Source organism: Scophthalmus maximus, chromosome 2 (assembly GCF_022379125.1).
Source record: "Scophthalmus maximus strain ysfricsl-2021 chromosome 2, ASM2237912v1, whole genome shotgun sequence".
In the NCBI taxonomy this organism is placed as follows: domain Eukaryota; kingdom Metazoa; phylum Chordata; class Actinopteri; order Pleuronectiformes; family Scophthalmidae; genus Scophthalmus; species Scophthalmus maximus.
This window is the reverse complement of record NC_061516.1, coordinates 26,111,994-26,129,992: the sequence shown is the minus strand read 5'-3', so window position 1 is coordinate 26,129,992 and position 17,999 is coordinate 26,111,994. Positions and strand designations below refer to the sequence as shown.

General features: G+C 47.4%; 4 protein-coding genes across 6 annotated transcripts; 2 read left to right on the top strand and 2 right to left on the bottom strand.

The window, feature by feature from the left end:
- Positions 1-199: 199 nt before the first annotated feature.
- On the top strand, positions 200-8,498 carry tmprss15 (transmembrane serine protease 15). Its single transcript, XM_035625661.2, has 28 exons — positions 200-586; positions 667-786; positions 877-1,001; positions 1,204-1,271; positions 1,522-1,664; positions 1,779-1,829; positions 1,900-2,019; positions 2,156-2,264; positions 2,458-2,567; positions 2,668-2,808; positions 2,915-3,067; positions 3,170-3,275; positions 3,500-3,665; positions 3,743-3,884; positions 4,005-4,094; positions 4,209-4,334; positions 4,422-4,565; positions 4,663-4,773; positions 4,901-5,024; positions 5,238-5,333; positions 5,582-5,631; positions 5,783-5,854; positions 5,944-6,088; positions 6,369-6,550; positions 6,745-6,840; positions 7,035-7,174; positions 7,277-7,331; positions 7,448-8,498. Exons 2-28 carry the CDS (start codon positions 675-677, stop codon positions 7,636-7,638), a joined length of 3,168 nt encoding a protein of 1,055 aa, XP_035481554.2. The 5' UTR covers positions 200-586; positions 667-674; the 3' UTR covers positions 7,639-8,498.
- Positions 8,499-8,650: 152 nt separating this feature from the next.
- On the top strand, positions 8,651-11,983 carry ttc1 (tetratricopeptide repeat domain 1). Of its 2 annotated transcripts, none has more exons than XM_035625663.2 (8): positions 8,651-8,867; positions 9,384-10,067; positions 10,266-10,326; positions 10,917-11,029; positions 11,130-11,166; positions 11,280-11,428; positions 11,615-11,669; positions 11,763-11,983. In XM_035625663.2, exons 2-8 carry the CDS (start codon positions 9,393-9,395, stop codon positions 11,894-11,896), a joined length of 1,224 nt encoding a protein of 407 aa, XP_035481556.2. In that variant the 5' UTR covers positions 8,651-8,867; positions 9,384-9,392; the 3' UTR covers positions 11,897-11,983. The 2 variants fall into 2 exon arrangements, with proteins under 2 accessions (XP_035481556.2, XP_035481557.2); XM_035625664.2 differs by lacking the exon at positions 8,651-8,867 and adding an exon at positions 9,019-9,283.
- A 91-nt stretch (positions 11,984-12,074) lies between these two features.
- pfdn1 (prefoldin subunit 1) lies at positions 12,075-13,214 on the bottom strand. The gene is made up of 4 exons (XM_035625668.2): positions 13,058-13,214; positions 12,687-12,853; positions 12,344-12,428; positions 12,075-12,259 (listed from the first exon to the last, which is right to left on the bottom strand). Exons 1-4 carry the CDS (start codon positions 13,088-13,090, stop codon positions 12,176-12,178), a joined length of 369 nt encoding a protein of 122 aa, XP_035481561.1. The 5' UTR covers positions 13,091-13,214; the 3' UTR covers positions 12,075-12,175.
- A 1,174-nt stretch (positions 13,215-14,388) lies between these two features.
- mat2b (methionine adenosyltransferase II, beta) lies at positions 14,389-17,561 on the bottom strand. Of its 2 annotated transcripts, none has more exons than XM_035625666.2 (7): positions 17,393-17,561; positions 15,856-16,053; positions 15,599-15,713; positions 15,271-15,423; positions 14,979-15,172; positions 14,779-14,892; positions 14,389-14,633 (listed from the first exon to the last, which is right to left on the bottom strand). In XM_035625666.2, the coding sequence occupies exons 1-7, from the start codon at positions 17,420-17,422 to the stop codon at positions 14,457-14,459; spliced, it is 981 nt and encodes a 326-aa protein (XP_035481559.1). In that variant the 5' UTR covers positions 17,423-17,561; the 3' UTR covers positions 14,389-14,456. The 2 variants fall into 2 exon arrangements, with proteins under 2 accessions (XP_035481559.1, XP_035481558.1); XM_035625665.2 differs by lacking the exon at positions 17,393-17,561 and adding an exon at positions 17,018-17,213.
- Positions 17,562-17,999: the final 438 nt, after the last annotated feature.

The window sequence follows — 17,999 nt, the reverse complement described above, 5'->3', positions numbered from 1 at the left end:
GCCTGGCAGGTGACTGCAGGGGGCGGGGTCACATTAGATTGCCTGGCAGGTTTACTGCCTCTGGACTTTATATTCTCATAAAGAGGGTGTGTGTGTGTGTGTGTGTGTGTGTGTGTGTGTGTGTGTGTGTGTGTGTGTGTCTGTGTGTGTGTATGTGAAAACTGTCTGTAGCACTCTGTCCATAGTACTCTATAGTGCTCTGTCTGTAGTACTCTGTAGTACTTTCTGTGAAACTGTTTGTAACCTTCTATGTGGACAACTTTTTGGTTACATCACATTGGTGATGTCTGATTGACAGATGAGGTCATCAACAGGTGACCACTCGTATCACTTTTGGGACTTTTTTATCGTCAGATTCTCATGACACGGACATTTAAAACATATACCGTGATTTGTTTACTTCGTCATATTCCCAGCAGCAGAGACCTAATTACTCACTTTATCAGCTTCCTTATTGATTATCAGCCGCGGTATTGATAATGAGTCATTAATCATTTTCAGCTCAGTAAAAGCTGATCCCAGATCAGACTCAGAGTCCGACAGTGTCCTGAGGCGTCGGTCTGCTCTACACCAGAGAAACTAACAGGTAAACTGATTCATGTTGTCAGAACCAACAGCAGCTGATTGATGATGTATTGCTGTATTGATTATGTATTTCCCCTGCAGCCGTCAGTATGACGCGGCGTCTGTCGTCCCTGGAGTTTCTCCTCTGTGTCGTTTCCTCTCTTCTTCTGATCTGTTGTGTCGGATTGATCGTGGTGTCGTGGTTCAGCCTGAGGCCTGAAGGTAACTGATGGTCCGGTCTCGATTGAACTCGGCGGTCTTCGGACGACGAGTTCATCGTGATAAGTGTCGATATGGTTGTTTGTTCCCGAGGTGCCGTTGAGCCCGCGGTGCTGACTGGTCGCATGGTGATCACCGAGGGAGCCCAGTTCTCCGAGGAGCTGAAGAACTCCAGCAGTCGGCTCTTTAAATCTCTGGCCTTTGACGTCCAGCAGCTGGTGAGACCACGGGCTTTTACTGTGAAAAAAACACCAGCAGCTTTATTTTGAAAGGCCACAAGGGAGGGGGGCTGATTATTGATCATTGTGTCAGAGAGACTCTGTTGAAGGTGTTGAGGGTTTCTCTAAACTTAAATTCCATGTAAACAACGTGTCGCCATGGTGATGACCCATGACTGTCCGACCTCTGATTGGTCCACAGGTGTCTGAGGCGTTCGGCCTCACTGAGCTCAGACGACTCTATCGGTCCTGTCAGGTGTTAGACTTCAGGTCAGATATACAATCAATACCGCATCAATCGCATCCATAATGATCAAACACATTTGCTACCATCAATTGTCAACAAATTATTGATTTATCACTTTGTTTGATTAGTTTTGATTTATTTATACATTTGGCTGATTGATTGATTGATTGATTGATTGATTGATCAGAGGTAGATGTTGATTGTTGATTCAAACCAATTTGCTGATAATCTCATTAACGAGGTGATAACTCGTTTATTGATCCGTGTTCTCAGTCAGGGCAGCGTGGCCGTGACCTTTGACCTCTGGTTCTATCAGCTGATTGGTGTGAAGGACGCGGAGCTGCAGCTGAGGGCGGGACTTAAGGAGGCAGAGGGAAGGGGATTGTTGATTGACAGCAATAGCATCCAGATCACAGGTAACCGAGGTCACTATGACATCACTGTGAGGTCACAGATTAGATCAGATCTGATTGGATGCTTCCAAGGTTTGAGTAAATAATTCCCAGCTGTAACCGGAACTTTTCCCGCAGAGAAACCTGACGTGACGACAGCAGCACCGACGAGCGTCACGTCTTCGACAGGTGAGGAAAACGAACAGGAGTCTTGTTTTGTTTTTATTAAATAAGATTCATGTTCACTCCGTCTCCGTAGTGACGTGTCGTCCTCATCATAAACCCTGTGCTGATCGATCGATGTGCATCCTGATCAACCGCTTCTGTGACGGAGTGAACGACTGTTCCGACGCCTCCGACGAAGACGGCGATCGCTGTGGTCGGTGATTATTGATCTAAAGATTTCTATCTTTATCATTCGTTATTGATTATTGATGATGTCGATAGGAGTGAATGTCACATGCTTCACACTGACCAGACGTCGGCTGATTATGTCATCGTTCTCGTCTCCCTAGCGACAGCGTGTGACGGACAGTTTGTGCTGAGAGGACCGAGCGGCTCGTTCAGCTCGTCAGACGTTTCTGATACGTACAAGAACAACAGCGTCTGTCGCTGGATCATCAGGTCAAACAACAACAGCAACATCATTGTGCACAAACTGTGCAAATTGTATTGACACTGTACACACACTTTTCACAATTTATACACACTGTACAAATTGTACATACCATGTGCTGACACTATATATACACACTGTACATTAGTTCTGAAACCGAATCAAACAACACATTTGTGAATGACCGTCTGTTGATTTCAGGGTCGATCAGGGATTTTCAGTTCGAGTCGACTTCCATAAGTTCGTAACAGAAGAAAACATCGACACTGTGAAACTGTACGCAGGAGTCGGACCACACAAACAGCTCACAGGTAAAGTGTGTTGGAAGTGGTGATGTGTGTGAGGATCTGAGGATCAGGATCAGGATCAGGATCAGACTCTCATTAACTGACATGTTGATATGATTTGTAGCTGAGCTCTCAGGCTCCGCCCCTCCTGGGACAGTTTGGCTGCTGACTGACCAATCAACTGTGGAGTTTATCTCTGATGACGTCAACAACCTGTCGGGGTTCAACGCCACCTACAGCACCGCCAACCTCTCCGACCTCTCCAGTAACACATCACACAACACATAGAGTTGATGTTGCTGTTGTTGTTGTTGTTAACGTCTCTGATTGTGTCTTTGTGTCTCTGTTTGTGTCTCTGGTCGTCTCCTCAGACGAGAAGAAGCTGACCTGTACCTTTGAGCAGGGCATGTGCTTCTGGAGGCAGCAGCAGGACGATGACGATGGAGACTGGATTCGAACCAGCGGTTCCACGTTCCCTCTGCTGACCGGCCCCAGTGCCGACCACACGCTGGGTAACAGCTCCGGTGGGTCTGATGTGGAGGACGCCATGATGTCATCATACGTGATGGGACTGATTCACTGTCATTATCAATGCGGTGATATCGATCTGTTTGTGTTGGACTCAGGTTTCTACATAGTCACATCTCTGAGTCCCGGCCAATGGCTGAAGAGCTTCAGGATCCACAGCCTCCCACTGACTCCGCCCACACAGCCCATGTGTCTGAGCTTCTGGTAAACAACTGACACAAACATGTAAACAACCAGGAAATAAAGAAGTAAACAACAAGGAGTGTGTATGTGTGTGTGTGCGTGTGTGTGTGTGTGTGTGTCTCCGGTTTCAAATCGGTGTGTGTGTGTGTGTGTGTGTGTGTGTGTGTGTGTGTGTGTGTGTGTGTGTGTGTGTGTGTGTGTGTGTGTGTGTGTGTGTGTGTGTCTCTGTGTGTGTGTGTCTGCAGGTACCACATGTTTGGAGAAGACGTTCACCGCCTCAGGGTCCTGCTGCTCCGATCGTCTCCATCACAACCGGAGCCCGCCGTCACCGTGGTGTTCCAGAGAGACGGTAACTATGGCGACAACTGGAACTACGGCCAAGCGACCCTAAATCTGACGGACGAGGCCACGGTCAGTGACATCACCAAGTGATCAGTTCATTGATCCTTATCAATACTTGGTGGCTGTATGACCTCTGACCTCTGCAGGTGACGTTTGAGGCCCTGAAGAAAGGTGGGATGAGGAATGACATAAGTCTGGATGACATCTTCCTGACCCCTAATCCCTGTGGCCCCTCCCCCCCAGAACCCACCAATGTACCGCCGCCTATGACCACGCCCCCTATACCAGGTGAGACAACTGCCACGCCCCTTGTACCAGGTGATATTCAGGCTACGCCCCTGATAACGTGGTCACACTGTTTATAAATCTTTGAATTTGACCCCACCCCCTCTGCTCTGATTGGTCCAGCTGACTGTGGAGGACCCTTTGACCTCTGGGAGCCAAACTCCACCTTCAGCTCACCAAACTACCCACACTCCTACGGGAACAAGGCTAAGTGTAAGAACTTGTCTGTCCACAGTCATGTGATCTGTGATGTCCATCATTTTCTGCACCTTTGTTTTTTTTTTTAATATTTTGCTGTCAATTACCCATGATGCTCTGCTGCTGCAGGTCTGTGGACTCTCCACACTGTGCAGGGTCAAAACATCCAGCTCCACTTCCTGGACTTCAACATCGAAGCGACCTATGATGTCGTAGAAGTGCGGGACGGGGCAGGACCTAACTCCACTTTGCTTGGTGAGGTTGGGTTTTACCCATAATGCTCTGCAGCGTCATTCCTCACCTGTGACTCCTCTTCAGGCACTGATCAGTTGTTTATTTCAGCCGTCCTCACTGGTGACGATGGCCCAGCCCACGACTTGTTCTCGACGACCAATCAGATGACAGTGTGGTTCTTCACAGACTCCTCGGGTCACAGCCGAGGATTTAGGGCCAACTTCACCTCTGGGGTCGACCTGGGGTCACCAGGTGAGTCAGCGGTCAGAGTTTAGTTAGTGTCAAAACAGAAAACAGCTGTTTTATTTGTTGTTAATTATTGATTATGGGCTACGTGGTTTGTGAACAGCTCCATGTGCAGCCGGTCAGTTCCAGTGTCGGACAGGAAGTTGTATCCATGGCAACAGTCAGTGTGATGCTGTGGTCGACTGTCCTGATGCATCTGATGAAGCCGATTGTGGTGAGTCAGGGTTTGATAATTGATACGGGATCAATAATACGACGTCACCGACAAAAACAACTTGAAAGTAACGAGGGAGAGTGTGTGTGTGTGTGTGTGTGTGTGTGTGTGTGTGTGTGTGTTTCAGTTGTGTTACAGGTGAACGGTTCAAATCGTCTCCGGTTTCAAATCGGCTCGACTCTTTCCACGTCTTGTGCTGATACCTGGAACTCTCACCTGTCTCGCCTCACCTGTCAGTACCTGGGCTACAGGTAACTCTTACCCATCTCACCTCACCTGTCAGTACCTGGGCTACAGGTAACTCTCACCCATCTCACCTCACCTGTCAGTACCTGGGCTACAGGTAACTCTCACCCATCTCACCTCACCTGTCAGTACCTGGGCTACAGGTAACTCTCACCCATCTCACCTCACCTGTCAGTACACGGGTTACAGGTAACTCTCACCTGTCTCAATCTCTGCAGGTCTGGGGAGGCGTCTCTGATTCCGGCTTTGCCACAAGATTCACCGTTTTCAATCATCACAGTCACCAGTAATGGAACAATGGAAGCCACAGTCAGGTACTAAAGGCCAGAACCAGAACCAGAACCAGAAGTAGAACTAAAACTAGAACCATGATTAAAACCAAGTCACTTAAGACCAGAGAATTAGCTACAACAAGAACCAGACATAGAACTAGGACCAAGTTCTGAAGACCACCACCAGAGCATGAAACAGAAACCAAACCAGGATCAGATCCAAAACTAATACCCGAACCAGCAATTATTTGGGATACGTTCTTTTAATTTGACAACTTTTTTATTTACAGTGAAACGTGCTCCAGTGAAAAGGTGATTGATCTGAACTGTGACAACCAACGTGAGTACACTGATAAACACTGACCATTAAAACAACAGACAGCTACACTCTGCCATAGACGCTAACCGTCAAAACATATGTTTATGTTGAATTAATGTTCATCTCAGTGAACCGAAATGATTTAAACATGAACACGGAACCTTTGTTTTAGTGTGTGGAGTTCGCCTTGTCAGTAATATGACGAAAGACGCTGACCAATCAGAAGAGAGGAAACCTGGTCAAGGTGAGAAAGTGAATCCTCTTCTTCAGTCTGACCAAAACTCTCACTGCTAATCTGATCCTGTTTGTTTCCCTGTCGTTGTTACTGGTCAGTTGTGGCCCGGGTGGTGGGCGGAGCCGACGCAGTGAAAGGGGCTTGGCCGTGGATTGTGTCGCTGCAGTGGCGAGGTCGTCATTTGTGCGGAGCCTCGCTGATTGGCAGCGATTGGCTGCTGACTGCTGCACACTGTGTCTACGGGTGAGAGACTCTTCACAAATCATTTCCCATATGATAACTCAAAGGTTTATAGAATCTCTTAAACACCAGTGGTGTCCTTTAAAATGGATGAGGTACATGTTTATAGATATATTCCATACATACATATAATGTGTAAAATTAATATTGGATTACAATGTTCTACCGAGAGGTTGTGGTCAGGTGTTTCCACTTGAACAACATGAAGTCTTCAAGTTTTGAGAACTGACCAACACGATGTCCAAGATGGAGAAAGGAAGTCAGTTCAGTTCCTCCTCCACAGGAAGAACATCCACCTCCAGTCCTGGTCGGCCCTTTTCGGTCTTCATGCTCAGAGTGATACAAACTCTTTGGAGGTTCAGACCCGACGAGTCGATCGCATCGTCATCAACAGACACTACAACAGGCGAAGCAAAGAGGCCGACATCGCCATGATGCATCTGCAGAAGCCAATAAACTTCACCCGTCAGTAGACATTGAACGCAACAATCACAAAATGTTGATGACACTGATTCATTAGTAAATATGTCAACTTCAGACTTGTGTCATCTGAGAAGAAAGATTAGCCGGGTTTTTAAGATCTTGTCAAAAACAGTTGTCAGGAAAGTCTAAATCACTTTTGTTACAATAAATTTACAATAAAGTTCTTTGTCTTTCAGAGACGATCCAGCCGCTGTGTTTACCTGCCGAGGGTCAGGAAGTAACAGCAGGAGGACGATGTTTCATCGCTGGGTGGGGACGAGATGCTGAACAGGGTAAGACACAGAAGCAGAAAAAAATACCTTTAGAACCTTCAGAGCCTGGACAGGAGGAGACACAAAGACCTTTAGAACCTTCAGAGCCTGGAAAGGAGGAGACACAAAGACCTTTAGAACCTTCAGAGCCTGGACAGGAGGAGACCCGTCTGTCTCTCTGACCCACCTGTCTCTCTGACTTGTCTCTCTCTCAGGCTCTCTCCCTGACGTTCTCCAGGAGGCTGAGGTTCCTCTGGTGGTTCAGGATCAGTGTCAGCGTCAGTTACCTGAGTTCACCATCACCTCCAGCATGCTGTGTGCTGGGTACCCTGAGGGAGGGGTCGACTCCTGCCAGGTAACTCATGACCTGGACTCTCTCTCAACCTAAAACTCACAGGTTAATAATGTTTGTTGCATTTTGATAAAGTTGACAAAGTTTCATTGTGTTTGTTTCCAGGGCGACTCCGGCGGTCCACTGATGTGTCTGAAAGATGGGCACTGGACTCTGATTGGTCAGTGACTCATTTAACTGTCACTAACAGGGGCCACACTTCTTTACATGTGGCCGCCAGGCCTCTGTTTTAGTTGAGGTTTGAAGAAATGCTGTGTTCTGCTTGGTTCCTACCAGGTGTGACCTCTTTTGGGATTGGGTGTGGACAACCTGGGAGACCTGGAGTGTACGCCCGAGTCTCTGCCTTCAGCTCCTGGATCGCCCAGACCAGACGCTCTGAGGCCCGTCGACAACGGGAGCTGCCGGCGGCTGCAGGGGCGGAGTTTAAAAAGACAGACTTCAAGTCGGACACTTTCTACTTCCTGTAGCGTCAGTGAGCCAACAACAATGGCCGACCTCAAGTGTTTTTAACATCTCAGTTAAATCAAATTACTGATTTATGAAAACATACAGGGTGAGGGGTTGAGGTGTATGAAAACATACAGGGTGAGGGGTTAAGGTGGATGAAAACTTACAGGGTTAGTGTTTAAGGTTTATGAAAAAACATACATGGTGAAGGGTTAAGGTGTATGAAAACTTACAGGGTTAGTGTTTAAGGTGTATTAAAACATACAGGGTGAGGGGCTAAGGTTTATGAACATGTACAGGGTGAGGGGTTGAGGTGTATGAAAACATACATGGTTAGTGGTTAAGGTGTATGAAAACACAGGGTAAGGGGTTAAGGTGTATGAACATGTACAAGGTGAGGGGTTAAGGTGTATGAAAACATGCAGGGTGAGGGGCTAAGGTGTATGAAAACACACAGGGTTAATGGTTAAGGTGTATGGAAACATGCAGGTTGAGGGGTTAAGGTGTATGAAAACATGCAGGGTGAGGGGTTTCGATGTATGAAAACATGCCAGGGGTTATGTTGTATGAAAACATGCAGAGTGAGGGGTTAAGGTGTGAGTCAAACTTTTAGAGAATATTTTTTTATTTATTTCTGTTTAATTTAGAATCATAATAATAATAATAATAATAATAATAATAATAATAATAATAATAATAATGATAATAATAATAATAATAATAATACATTTTATTTTTCGGCGCCTTTCAAGACACTCAAGGAAACCTGACAAAACATAAACATTGATTTAAATTTAGTTGCATTGCCTACAAATTGTGTTCACTATTGCTCGACAAATGTTGAATCATAGACTGTAATAAACAGGAGGTTGAAAATAAATCTAAAGGTATATGCACAATATTTCTATAACACAAACACACACACACACACACAAGAAGAAAAGGAAAAAGAAGAAGAGTATTTTATAAAGGATCCGGCAGGGGGCGGTAATGAGCTGTATCAGTCTATTAACAAGCAGCAGAAGAAGAAGGAGTCTTCAGTCGTCCCTGACATTTTCTGGAAGCATCGTCGGTCTGATTCTGGAGCTGCTGACCCGGTTCAGACAAAGTCCCGGACCCGAACAGGACCTGGACCCGGCAGACGGATCAACAACACAAATAACAACAGTAGAAGTAGAAGAAGAAGAGGGGTCATCGTCCCGGAAGTGACATCAGAGCTAGTCTTCGGCTGGCTAACAGGTGTTAGCAGGTGAGAGAATAAATGTCACTTTTTCTGTCCTCTATCAAACCGCCACGATGATGACGCGACGCCGATCTGTGACGTGTGTGCCGGTTCACAGCGTGTTTACGTGAAGCAGCAGTTGGAGCTAGCTGTTAGCTGTTTGTAGCTGTTAGCTGCAGCTCTGCGCAGACCACAGTTGTAATGTCATGTGTTTGTTGATGGACCTGTTCAGAACTCCCTGTGGGAACCTGCTGATTTAACACGCAGCTGGAACAAGAGGGAACATCTGGATGTTCCCGGTGTCTAACAGTGGAGCCTAGTGTTCTACCTGCTTCCTCCTTCACTCCTTCACTGTCCTTCTCTCTGTCTCCTCCTTCACTTCACACTCAGACTTTAATATTTCAGACTTGACTTTCAGGTTCTAACACACATGAACTCACCACGTGAGCCTCGTGTTTATTGTGATTGATAAACTGAAAATCAAATGTGCATTCTTCAGTTATGATGGACAACAACAATGATTTATTGATTCTTGTGTTGCAGAGCTTCAATATGAGCGGAGAGCAGCAATGCAGCGGAGCAGCTGGGAAACCCAGAGAGAAGGAGGAGGAGAAGAAGAAGAAGAAGAAGGAGGTGGAGGAGGAGGACTTCTATGACTGCCAGGAGACTCTGGAGCCTCCAGACCCCAGAGAGGAGGAGGAGGAGGAGGAGGAGGAGGAGCCAGAAAATTGTCACCAAATAACTGAGAGACTGACGGTCAGAGGAGACATCACAGAGACTGACACAGGAGGAGGACATCGGCAGGATGAGCAGGGCGACAGGCTGCATGGCGACGGGCTGCAGGGGAAACAGGGCGACAGGCTGCAGGAGAAACAGGGCAACGGGCTGCAGGACGACAGGCTGCAGGACGACGGGCTGCAGGACGATGGGCTGCAGGAGGAGCAGGACGACAGGCTGCAGGGCGACGGGCTGCAGGAGGAACAGGGTGACGGGCTGCAGGGCGACAGGCTGCAGGAGGAACAGGGTGACGGGCTGCAGGGCGACAGGCTGCAGGACGACGGGCTGCAGGACAACGGGCCGCAGGAGGAGCAGGACGACAGGCTGCAGGACGACGGGCTGCAGGAGTGTGATTCCGACTCAGAGATGAAGGAGGAGCAGAGTCAGATGGAGTTTGATGATGAATACCTGAGGGAGGCGGAGAAGGAGCTGACAGAGGAGGAGAAGGAGGTAACGTGTTCACATCTGTGTCCCTCACAATCTGGTCACATGACCAGAGGCGAGCAGAGAAATCTAAGGGTTAAAATCCGAAGTTACCACATCCCCTGCCTCTGATCAACGTCGCTGTCAACTAGGTCAGTGTGTAAAGAGGCGTTCAGGGGCCAGGCTCGCTGTCTTACACACTTTCTTCTCCCGTGTGTGTTTCAGGGTCGACGGCAGCAGAGTTTATCTCTGAAGGAAAAAGGAAACAGAGAGTTTAAAGATGGAGGTGAGAAGAAACCATGTGAACGTGGTTTATTAATCCAGAATGAACCACGATCCAGATAAAATAAAGATGGACGACATGAAGCCAAATCATCACGATTGCCCCCTGGTGGCTGGGTGCAGTATAGGTCATAAGCCCCGCCCCCTACATGTTAGCATGTTAAGTTTTCATTACTTAATTGATATGAAAAATGGGCTGAGACATCATGATTGACAGCTGAGAGACTGACTCGTGATTGGTCAAGAGCGTGTGGGCGGGACCTCGATACTCTGACTCCAAATGACATCACTAGCACAAGTTGGTGACGCCTGTATGTATCTGAGCTATATATCCGCTACATGTTTGTACAGCGTGAGGAAGTGGAGACGTGTCGTCCATCTATATATACAGTCATCGATTGTTTATGTAGTTATTGATTTTCTTCATATTACATTACTGATTATCTTTACGTACTATTATTAATTGTTTACATACACTTGATTTTCTTAATATTACGTTATTGACGATGTTTGTATACAGTTATTGATTATTGTTTACATACAGATATTGATTACCTTAGTTATTGATGATGTTTACACACGGTGTTCCCTCAGATTGGGCGGCGGCAGCATCCACCTACACGGAGGCTCTTGTTCTGTGTCCGGTCTGTTTCAGCAGAGAGAGATCTGTGCTGTTCTCCAACCGAGCTGCTGCAAGACTGCACCTGGTAACAGAACATGCTAACACGCTAACCACACTGAGTCTCATGATATACTTATATTGATGCTAGCAGGATGCTAACTGTGCCCCCCCCCCCCCCCCGTCAGGATCTGAAGGAGCAGGCGATCTCCGACTGCACCAGAGGTGAGCGTTGACATCACTGATTTCACGCGTGTTTCGATTGATAAAGTCTGGTTGTAAACCAGAGAATATCCAGACTCTGAATCTTGATCTGTGATTGTCTGTGGACGCCATAGCGATAGAGCTGAATCCGGACTACGTGCGGGCGCTGCTACGGCGGGCGGAGCTATACGAACAGACGGAGAAGCTGGACGAGGCTCTGGAGGACTACAAGATGGTTCTGGAGCGAGACCCGAACCAGACCAGCGCCAGGCTGGCCTGCATGGTGAGTTCACTGACTGGCTGGGACAAACCAGACCTTGTAAGGCGTCCGGTCAGTCGGCAGCTGATAGGTTCAAGTCTGAAGCATCATCCTGAAACATGTCAGAGACCAGTGCTGATGGCTGTCTATCTGTCTGTCTCTCTGTCTGTGTCCACCTACCCGTCTCACGTCTACCTTTCTGTCTCTCAGAAATTACCTCAGCAGATTCAGGAGAGAAATGAGAAGTTGAAGGAGGAGATGCTCGGTACGTACTGCACTGCTCATTATTACTGATAATCGATCGATCAGTATGAGTGGTGACATATGCTGACCCCCCCCCCTCCTCCTCCCTCCTCAGGGAAACTGAAGGACCTGGGGAACATGATCCTGAGGCCGTTCGGACTCTCCACCAACAACTTCCAGGTGAACCAGGACCAGGGCTCAGGGTCGTACTCCATCAACTTCGTCCAGAAGCCGAGCGACAACAGATGATGTCCCGATGGATGACATCAGCATGGACACTGATGACATCACAGTAGCATGTTTCACAGTCAAATAAAGTTTGATCGATGAGCATTCCCCCGTTTGTGTTCCGTGATGATGATGTCATCGAGCTGGTCGTTGACTGGTTGTCAGTGTGGAGAACCGAGAGGAACCAGACACGGAAGTGTGAAGCTTCAATACTTTAATGTAAACAGGCAAACACAATGACAGATGTGACTAGTTATTGATCGGTGCTGAACAAACGCAGTGATGAATGATCGGTGCCGATCAATGAGCTCTCCTGGACAGGAGCATCTCTCGGATGTTGTCTTCAGCGTCTTTCACGCTGCGTTCAAGGTACAACTTCTTCTGCTGTAAATGACAAACACACAGTCAGTCTGAGGACACACACAGGCAGACAGACAGACACACGGTCGTCACTGTGCATCTTCATACCTCGAGCTCTTTGATCTTCTCGTCGGCTGTTTTCTGTTTGTGGTTCAGCTGAGTATTGATCTCGTCCTGTGACTGCAGGATGAACCTGAAACACACGATCATCAATCTCAAGCGTTTGGGGTTGTTTTTTTTCCATTTCTCGTGATGGTGTTACCATAGTGACAACTCAGACGTCTCACGTGACGCCATAGAGGAATACATGTGACGTCAGTTTGTCACGTCAGAATGTTCCGTCTCCAACGCCACATTATATATCCTGTGACGTCATACAGCATGTCCGTGTGTCAGCCGTCCCCCCCGGTGAGTGAGTGAACCGAAATTGCCGGTTGTCATGGAGACTCACATGCGCCCCACTCCCTCGTAGAGTCGCGTGTTGTCCGGCAGCGTGGTGATCTCCGCGTGCGTCAGCTTCGCGTGCTTGTGGACACGCGTCAGCTGGTCGATCTGCAGGTCCGCGAGCTTCACCTTCTGCTGCGTGTCGATCATCTTCACCTGCAGCTCCGAGAAGGCCTGAGGAGACACGGGCACACGGTCACACCGGAGGAACAGGGGCCCCCGCGGCTCGGCTCGGCTCGGCTCGGCTCTCCGGGGGCACAGTGTTCCGTGGACAGATTATAAACACGCGGGCTCACAGTGACCGGATGCTGCTCATGGGTGAACATTAAAAACGTCAGAATTTCTGCGGTCACAGACATATATAGAGTTGGACTTTACCTTTTTCAGCTCCAGGTCTATGGGCGCAGCCATCTTCAACAATTCCGGTAGTCAGAGCCGCAAACGGAGACTGCGCATGTGCGGTAACGTTGTTCTTCTTCTGTGAGTTTTTTTGCGGCATGTTCACGTTGATCAGCGCCCCCTGCTGGACTCGACCCTCCTGCACAGCTCGTCTGACTCAGGTCGCGGTGGAACAGTCAAGAAACAAACCCCACCACGTTTCTACGGAGGACGAAACATGACTAAGGTGTCAATAAATAAATGTATAAATAAATACGGGATAAATGAACTGATGTATAAATAAATACAGGAATAAATAAATAAATGAACAAATATATAAATAAATAAATGCAACCTACGTACTAAGCTGGACGAGGCTCTGGAGGACTACAAGAAGGTTCTGGAGCGACACATTAGACATGAGTCATGTTTCATCCTCCATATTTTCCTTGACCCTGATGGAAAACGTCATGAGGTCAAGGAAAGTTCGTGAAGTAGAATCCTTCAGGAGTTAGGAAAGGAGTACCCTGACTGCGCCAGCTTTTATTAAAACCAACTTTATTCATTATTAACAGCCTCGCACAGTGACTAATTAAAAAAAACCCAACTAAGTAAAGTTTTGTGTTTGAAACAAAATCAGCTCTGAAGAAACAATGTTTTTCGACAAGTGACGTTTCACAACATCAAATAAAACAAACCAGGAAGTAAATGTTAAAACAACAGTAACAAAATAGCAAACAGCAAAAAAAAGTAGATCCAATAAAATAACAAATAGATAAAAATAATAATGATGCAAACAAATAGTCAGAGTAAATTATTTTCACACACATGAAGAATGAAGCAGATGAATGCTCAGTTTGAGGACAGGACACTGAACGCATCGCTCAGAGTGTCATCAGCTGATGTGTTCAAGGTGTGATGGAAACATTGATGCAGTGGAATCAGCAATGTCTTCAGCAGAAGTATTTATTACAGGATGAGACTCCTGGTTTGTTACACAGATCAACACTGTTCATTATTTGGGTTTATTAAGTTAAATACAAGAAGTTACACAAGAAGATATAGATGTGAAACAACAAACAATATTTATTTTATTTAATATATTATATAATGTGATTGGTTATATCTGATATCAGTCTGAACAATCTACAACCACCTGTCTGTCTATCTGAGTGTGTTTACCTGTCTGTCTGTGCCTCTCTGTCTATCTCAGTGTGTTTACCTGTCTGTCTGTCCCTCTCTCTGTCTGTTTCTCTCCATCTGTCTGTCTGTCAGTGGAACAGTCTGCCTCTGTACCTGTCTGTCTGTGTATCTCAGTGTGTTGACCTGTCTGTCTGTCTGTCTGTCTGTCTCTCCCCACCTGTCTCTCTGTCTGTCCGTCTCTCTACCTGTCTGTCTGTCAGTGGAACACTGTCTGTCTCCAGCGCTTGTCGGCCGTGAAGGGCCACAGACAGTCAGTGACGGCGGAGGTGAAAGGTCGCGGCTGGACGCTCAGGTTCAGCAGCTCCAGACGAGAACAGTTCAGGCGACTGTTGATTGGACGGAGAGCGGCGGCGGCGGCCGGCTGCTCGGTCAGCTGCACACAGAGAGACGCAGTATTAATACCAAAGGTACTGCAGAGTACTGATACTGCCACAAGTACTGTGTACTAATGAAAATACCACTGGTAAATTGATTGACATAAATAAATATTGATGAACTTATTGATTGATGTATTTTACAGGTATGAGGTGATCGGACGGCAGCTTGAAGGCCTGAGCGATGGCGACGGCCATCTCGTATTTGGTCATCTGCTCGTTACCCGAGAAGTGGAATACTCCTCTGACAGACGGGTCCTGAAAGACAGACCGACGGGGTGAGACAGGCAGAAAGACCGGTGGTGATGGTCTGACAGCTGCCCATCTCGCTCTCTGACAGTTACCTGTCTCGCCCTCTCGGCCAGCTTCCTGCAGACAGCGGCGACGTCGCGGGCGTCCGTGGGGAACCTCTGCTGGCAGTGATCCAGGGTGCAGCTCTCCGTCCCCTCCTGCACCTTCAGCCACAGAGATGTGACGGCGCTCTCCGTCACAGACTCCACCTCCCCGAACAGGACGGGCACCCGCAGCACCACCGCACCTGAGAGACAGACAGGTGAGGAGAGGGAGAGAGGGACAGGTGAAGACAGACAGGTGAAGACAGCCAGACGGGTACAGTCAGACAGACAGGTGCAGTACCTGGACAGTGCCTCAGTGTCTCTCTCTCTCCCTCATGTTTGCTCCGCCCGTAGACGTTCAGAGGGTTAGGACAGTCGTCTTCTCCGTACGGGGGATTCCTCCCATCAAACACGTAGTCGGTGCTGATGTAGAGGAAGGACGCCGCACACGCAGCTGCACACGCATCAAACATGTTATACACACACACACACACACACACACACACGCACGTTGTTATACTAACATACATGCAATACACACATGTTTTCGTACTAACATACATGTTATACGTTCTGTGGACAGACGTTCTACAGACAGATGTTTTGTGACGTGTCATGTGATCACTGACCGGCCTCCTTGGCGAGCGTGCTCGTGGCGTGCACGTTGAGGTTCACAGCTGCTTCAGTGTGTCTCTCAACAACATCTGGACGTCTCTCCGCCGCACAGTGGATGACCGCGTTTGGCTGAGACAGAGACAGTCGGATTTAAAATAACTTTATTAAACCTGTCAAACGTGTTTATCACAGACACGTTTACTCTGATCCAGTACAGTATGCAGTACACTACAGTACAGTATGCAGTACAGTAGAGAATGCAGAACAGTACCTTGTATTCCTGTAGCAGTCCTCTGACGGCATCTTCATCGGTGAGGTCACAGCAGAGGAGGCGGGGCCTGGCTCTCCTGTAACCAGTCCCAATAACCAACCAGCCGTTGTTCTGGAACTCTCTGAAGACGGCTCGACCCAGGAGACCTGTCGCTCCGGTAACCAGAACCTTCCGACCCGGAACCACCGCCTCTTCTTCCTGAAAAACCCACAGTACTACATCAGAACTACATCCATACTGCAGTCAGTACTACAGTAATACTACAGTCAGTACAACAGTAATACTACAGTAAGTACTTCATCCATACTGCAGTCAGTACTATAGTAATACTACAGTCAGAACTACGTCAACACCAGTCAGAACTACATCAATACTACAGTCAGTACTACAGTGATACTACAGTCAGTAATACATTCATACTGCAGTCAGTACTACATGAATACTACAGTCAGTACTACTGTAATACTGCAGTCAGAGCTACATCAATACTAGTGAGTACTATAGTAATACTAGTGAGTACTACAGTAATACTACAGTCAGAACTACATCAATACTAATCAGTACTACAGTAATACTAGTCAGTACTACAGTAATACTACAGCCAGTACTGCAGTAATACTACAGTCAGAACTACAGTAATACTACAGTCAGAACTACATCTATACGAGTCAGTACTATAGTAATATTACAGCCAGTACTACAGTAATACTAGTCAAAACTACATCGATAGTAATACTACGGTCAGTACTACATGAATACTTCAGTCAGTACTACAGTAATACTGCAGCCAGCACTACATGAATACAACAGTTGGTACTACAGTAATACTGCTACAGAGCTACATTTCTATTAGTATTACAGTATTATACACAGTATATATTTCTCTGCCTCGTCCATATGAGCCACATGATCACTCCTCCTGATCAGGTGATCAGCACGTGATCGAGATGTAACACACCTTCAATTACTGTGCAAGTCCCGCGTCAGGAAGTGACGTAGACGTCTCCTACACAGTTTGCGCCACTTCCTGATTAATTCCCTCACAAACACACACGCACGCACGCTGAGCCGAGGTTTTAATGAGACGATTCACAAACTTCCCACGACTCCCCAGGACTTCCCAGGACCTGTTGTTAGCCTTTAGCTCCGTTAGCTGGTTTACCTGAACCAGCTGCACGCGCCCCGGGCTGAACATAATCCTCAGTTCTGCGCCTTCGCGGCTCATCTCCCTCCTGCGCTGATCGGATACGTTCCTGAAAATCTGTTATCGATCGGTATCGATTCATGCGCTGCTCTCCGCTGTTCCGATGCGCACCTTCCTCTCTGTTCCGCTTCCGCTCTGATCAGACGTTTACCGTAAAGCAGCAGCATCTGTCGCGGTGACGTTAGCCGCTAAGGGGTTTCACGGGAGAATCACGCGGAATAACACGGAAACTAAGACGCGTCCGGTTGGTACCGACCGGACAGAACCGGGTCCAACACGGTCACATCGTTCCTCACAACGTCCGAGACAAAGAGACACAAACTGACACTTTACCTCCGACACCGTGAAGTCAAACCCATGCATCTGATCTGGGACCAGCTCTCAGACCCGTACAGACCAGTACAGACCAGTACAGACCCGCAGAGTCCTTCACCACTCAGACCAGCAGAGACCAGAAGAAACCCTCCCTCCTCCAGAGCATCACACAGGCTCTGTCGCTGATTTTCTCTTCCTCTGGTTTCGGCAGAACAGAAGCTGCAGTGTCATCTACTGGTTCCAGGCGTCTATTACAATCAAACGTTGAGCGCCGTTGATTTAGATCGTCTCCACCATCCATCACCCTGTATGAACTTTAAAATCAAGATGAGTGTAAGACGTCTTTATTTTAGGTTTTAGAAACAGTGAAAGAGTGAGACCGCCGTATTTTACCTTAAGCAAAGGTAGAAAGAGTGAGACCTCCTTATTTTACCTTTAGAAAGGTAAAAAGAGTGAGACCTCCTACCTTAAGAAAGGTAGAAAGAGTGAGACCTCTTCATTTGACCTTTCGAAACATTGAAAGAGTGAGACCTCCTTATTGTACCTTTGGAAACAGTGACAAGTGAGACCTCCTTATATTACCTTTAGAAACAGGGAAAGAGTGAGACCTCCTCATTTTAACTTT

Excerpts from the sequence above, each read along its gene's own strand:
- tmprss15 (XM_035625661.2), top strand. The coding sequence starts at position 675 with ATGACGCGGCGTCTGTCGTCCCTGGAGTTTCTCCTCTGTGTCGTTTCC. Across the intron at positions 5,632-5,782 it reads TCTGAACTGTGACAACCAAC|TGTGTGGAGTTCGCCTTGTC; the intron begins GTGAGTACACTG and ends CCTTTGTTTTAG. Across the intron at positions 6,551-6,744 it reads GAAGCCAATAAACTTCACCC|AGACGATCCAGCCGCTGTGT; the intron begins GTCAGTAGACAT and ends TTTGTCTTTCAG.
- ttc1 (XM_035625663.2), top strand. The coding sequence starts at position 9,393 with ATGAGCGGAGAGCAGCAATGCAGCGGAGCAGCTGGGAAACCCAGAGAG. Across the intron at positions 10,327-10,916 it reads CAGAGAGTTTAAAGATGGAG|ATTGGGCGGCGGCAGCATCC; the intron begins GTGAGAAGAAAC and ends GTGTTCCCTCAG. Across the intron at positions 11,670-11,762 it reads GTTGAAGGAGGAGATGCTCG|GGAAACTGAAGGACCTGGGG; the intron begins GTACGTACTGCA and ends CTCCCTCCTCAG.
- pfdn1 (XM_035625668.2), bottom strand. The coding sequence starts at position 13,090 with ATGGCTGCGCCCATAGACCTGGAGCTGAAAAAG. Across the intron at positions 12,854-13,057 it reads TAGACCTGGAGCTGAAAAAG|GCCTTCTCGGAGCTGCAGGT; the intron begins GTAAAGTCCAAC and ends GTGTCTCCTCAG. Across the intron at positions 12,260-12,343 it reads AGAAGATCAAAGAGCTCGAG|CAGAAGAAGTTGTACCTTGA; the intron begins GTATGAAGATGC and ends TGTCATTTACAG.
- mat2b (XM_035625665.2), bottom strand. The coding sequence starts at position 17,080 with ATGAGCCGCGAAGGCGCAGAACTGAGGATTATGTTCAGCCCGGGGCGC. Across the intron at positions 15,714-15,855 it reads GACTGCTACAGGAATACAAG|CCAAACGCGGTCATCCACTG; the intron begins GTACTGTTCTGC and ends TCTCTGTCTCAG. Across the intron at positions 14,634-14,778 it reads CGTCCGATCACCTCATACCT|CTGACCGAGCAGCCGGCCGC; the intron begins GTAAAATACATC and ends CTCTGTGTGCAG.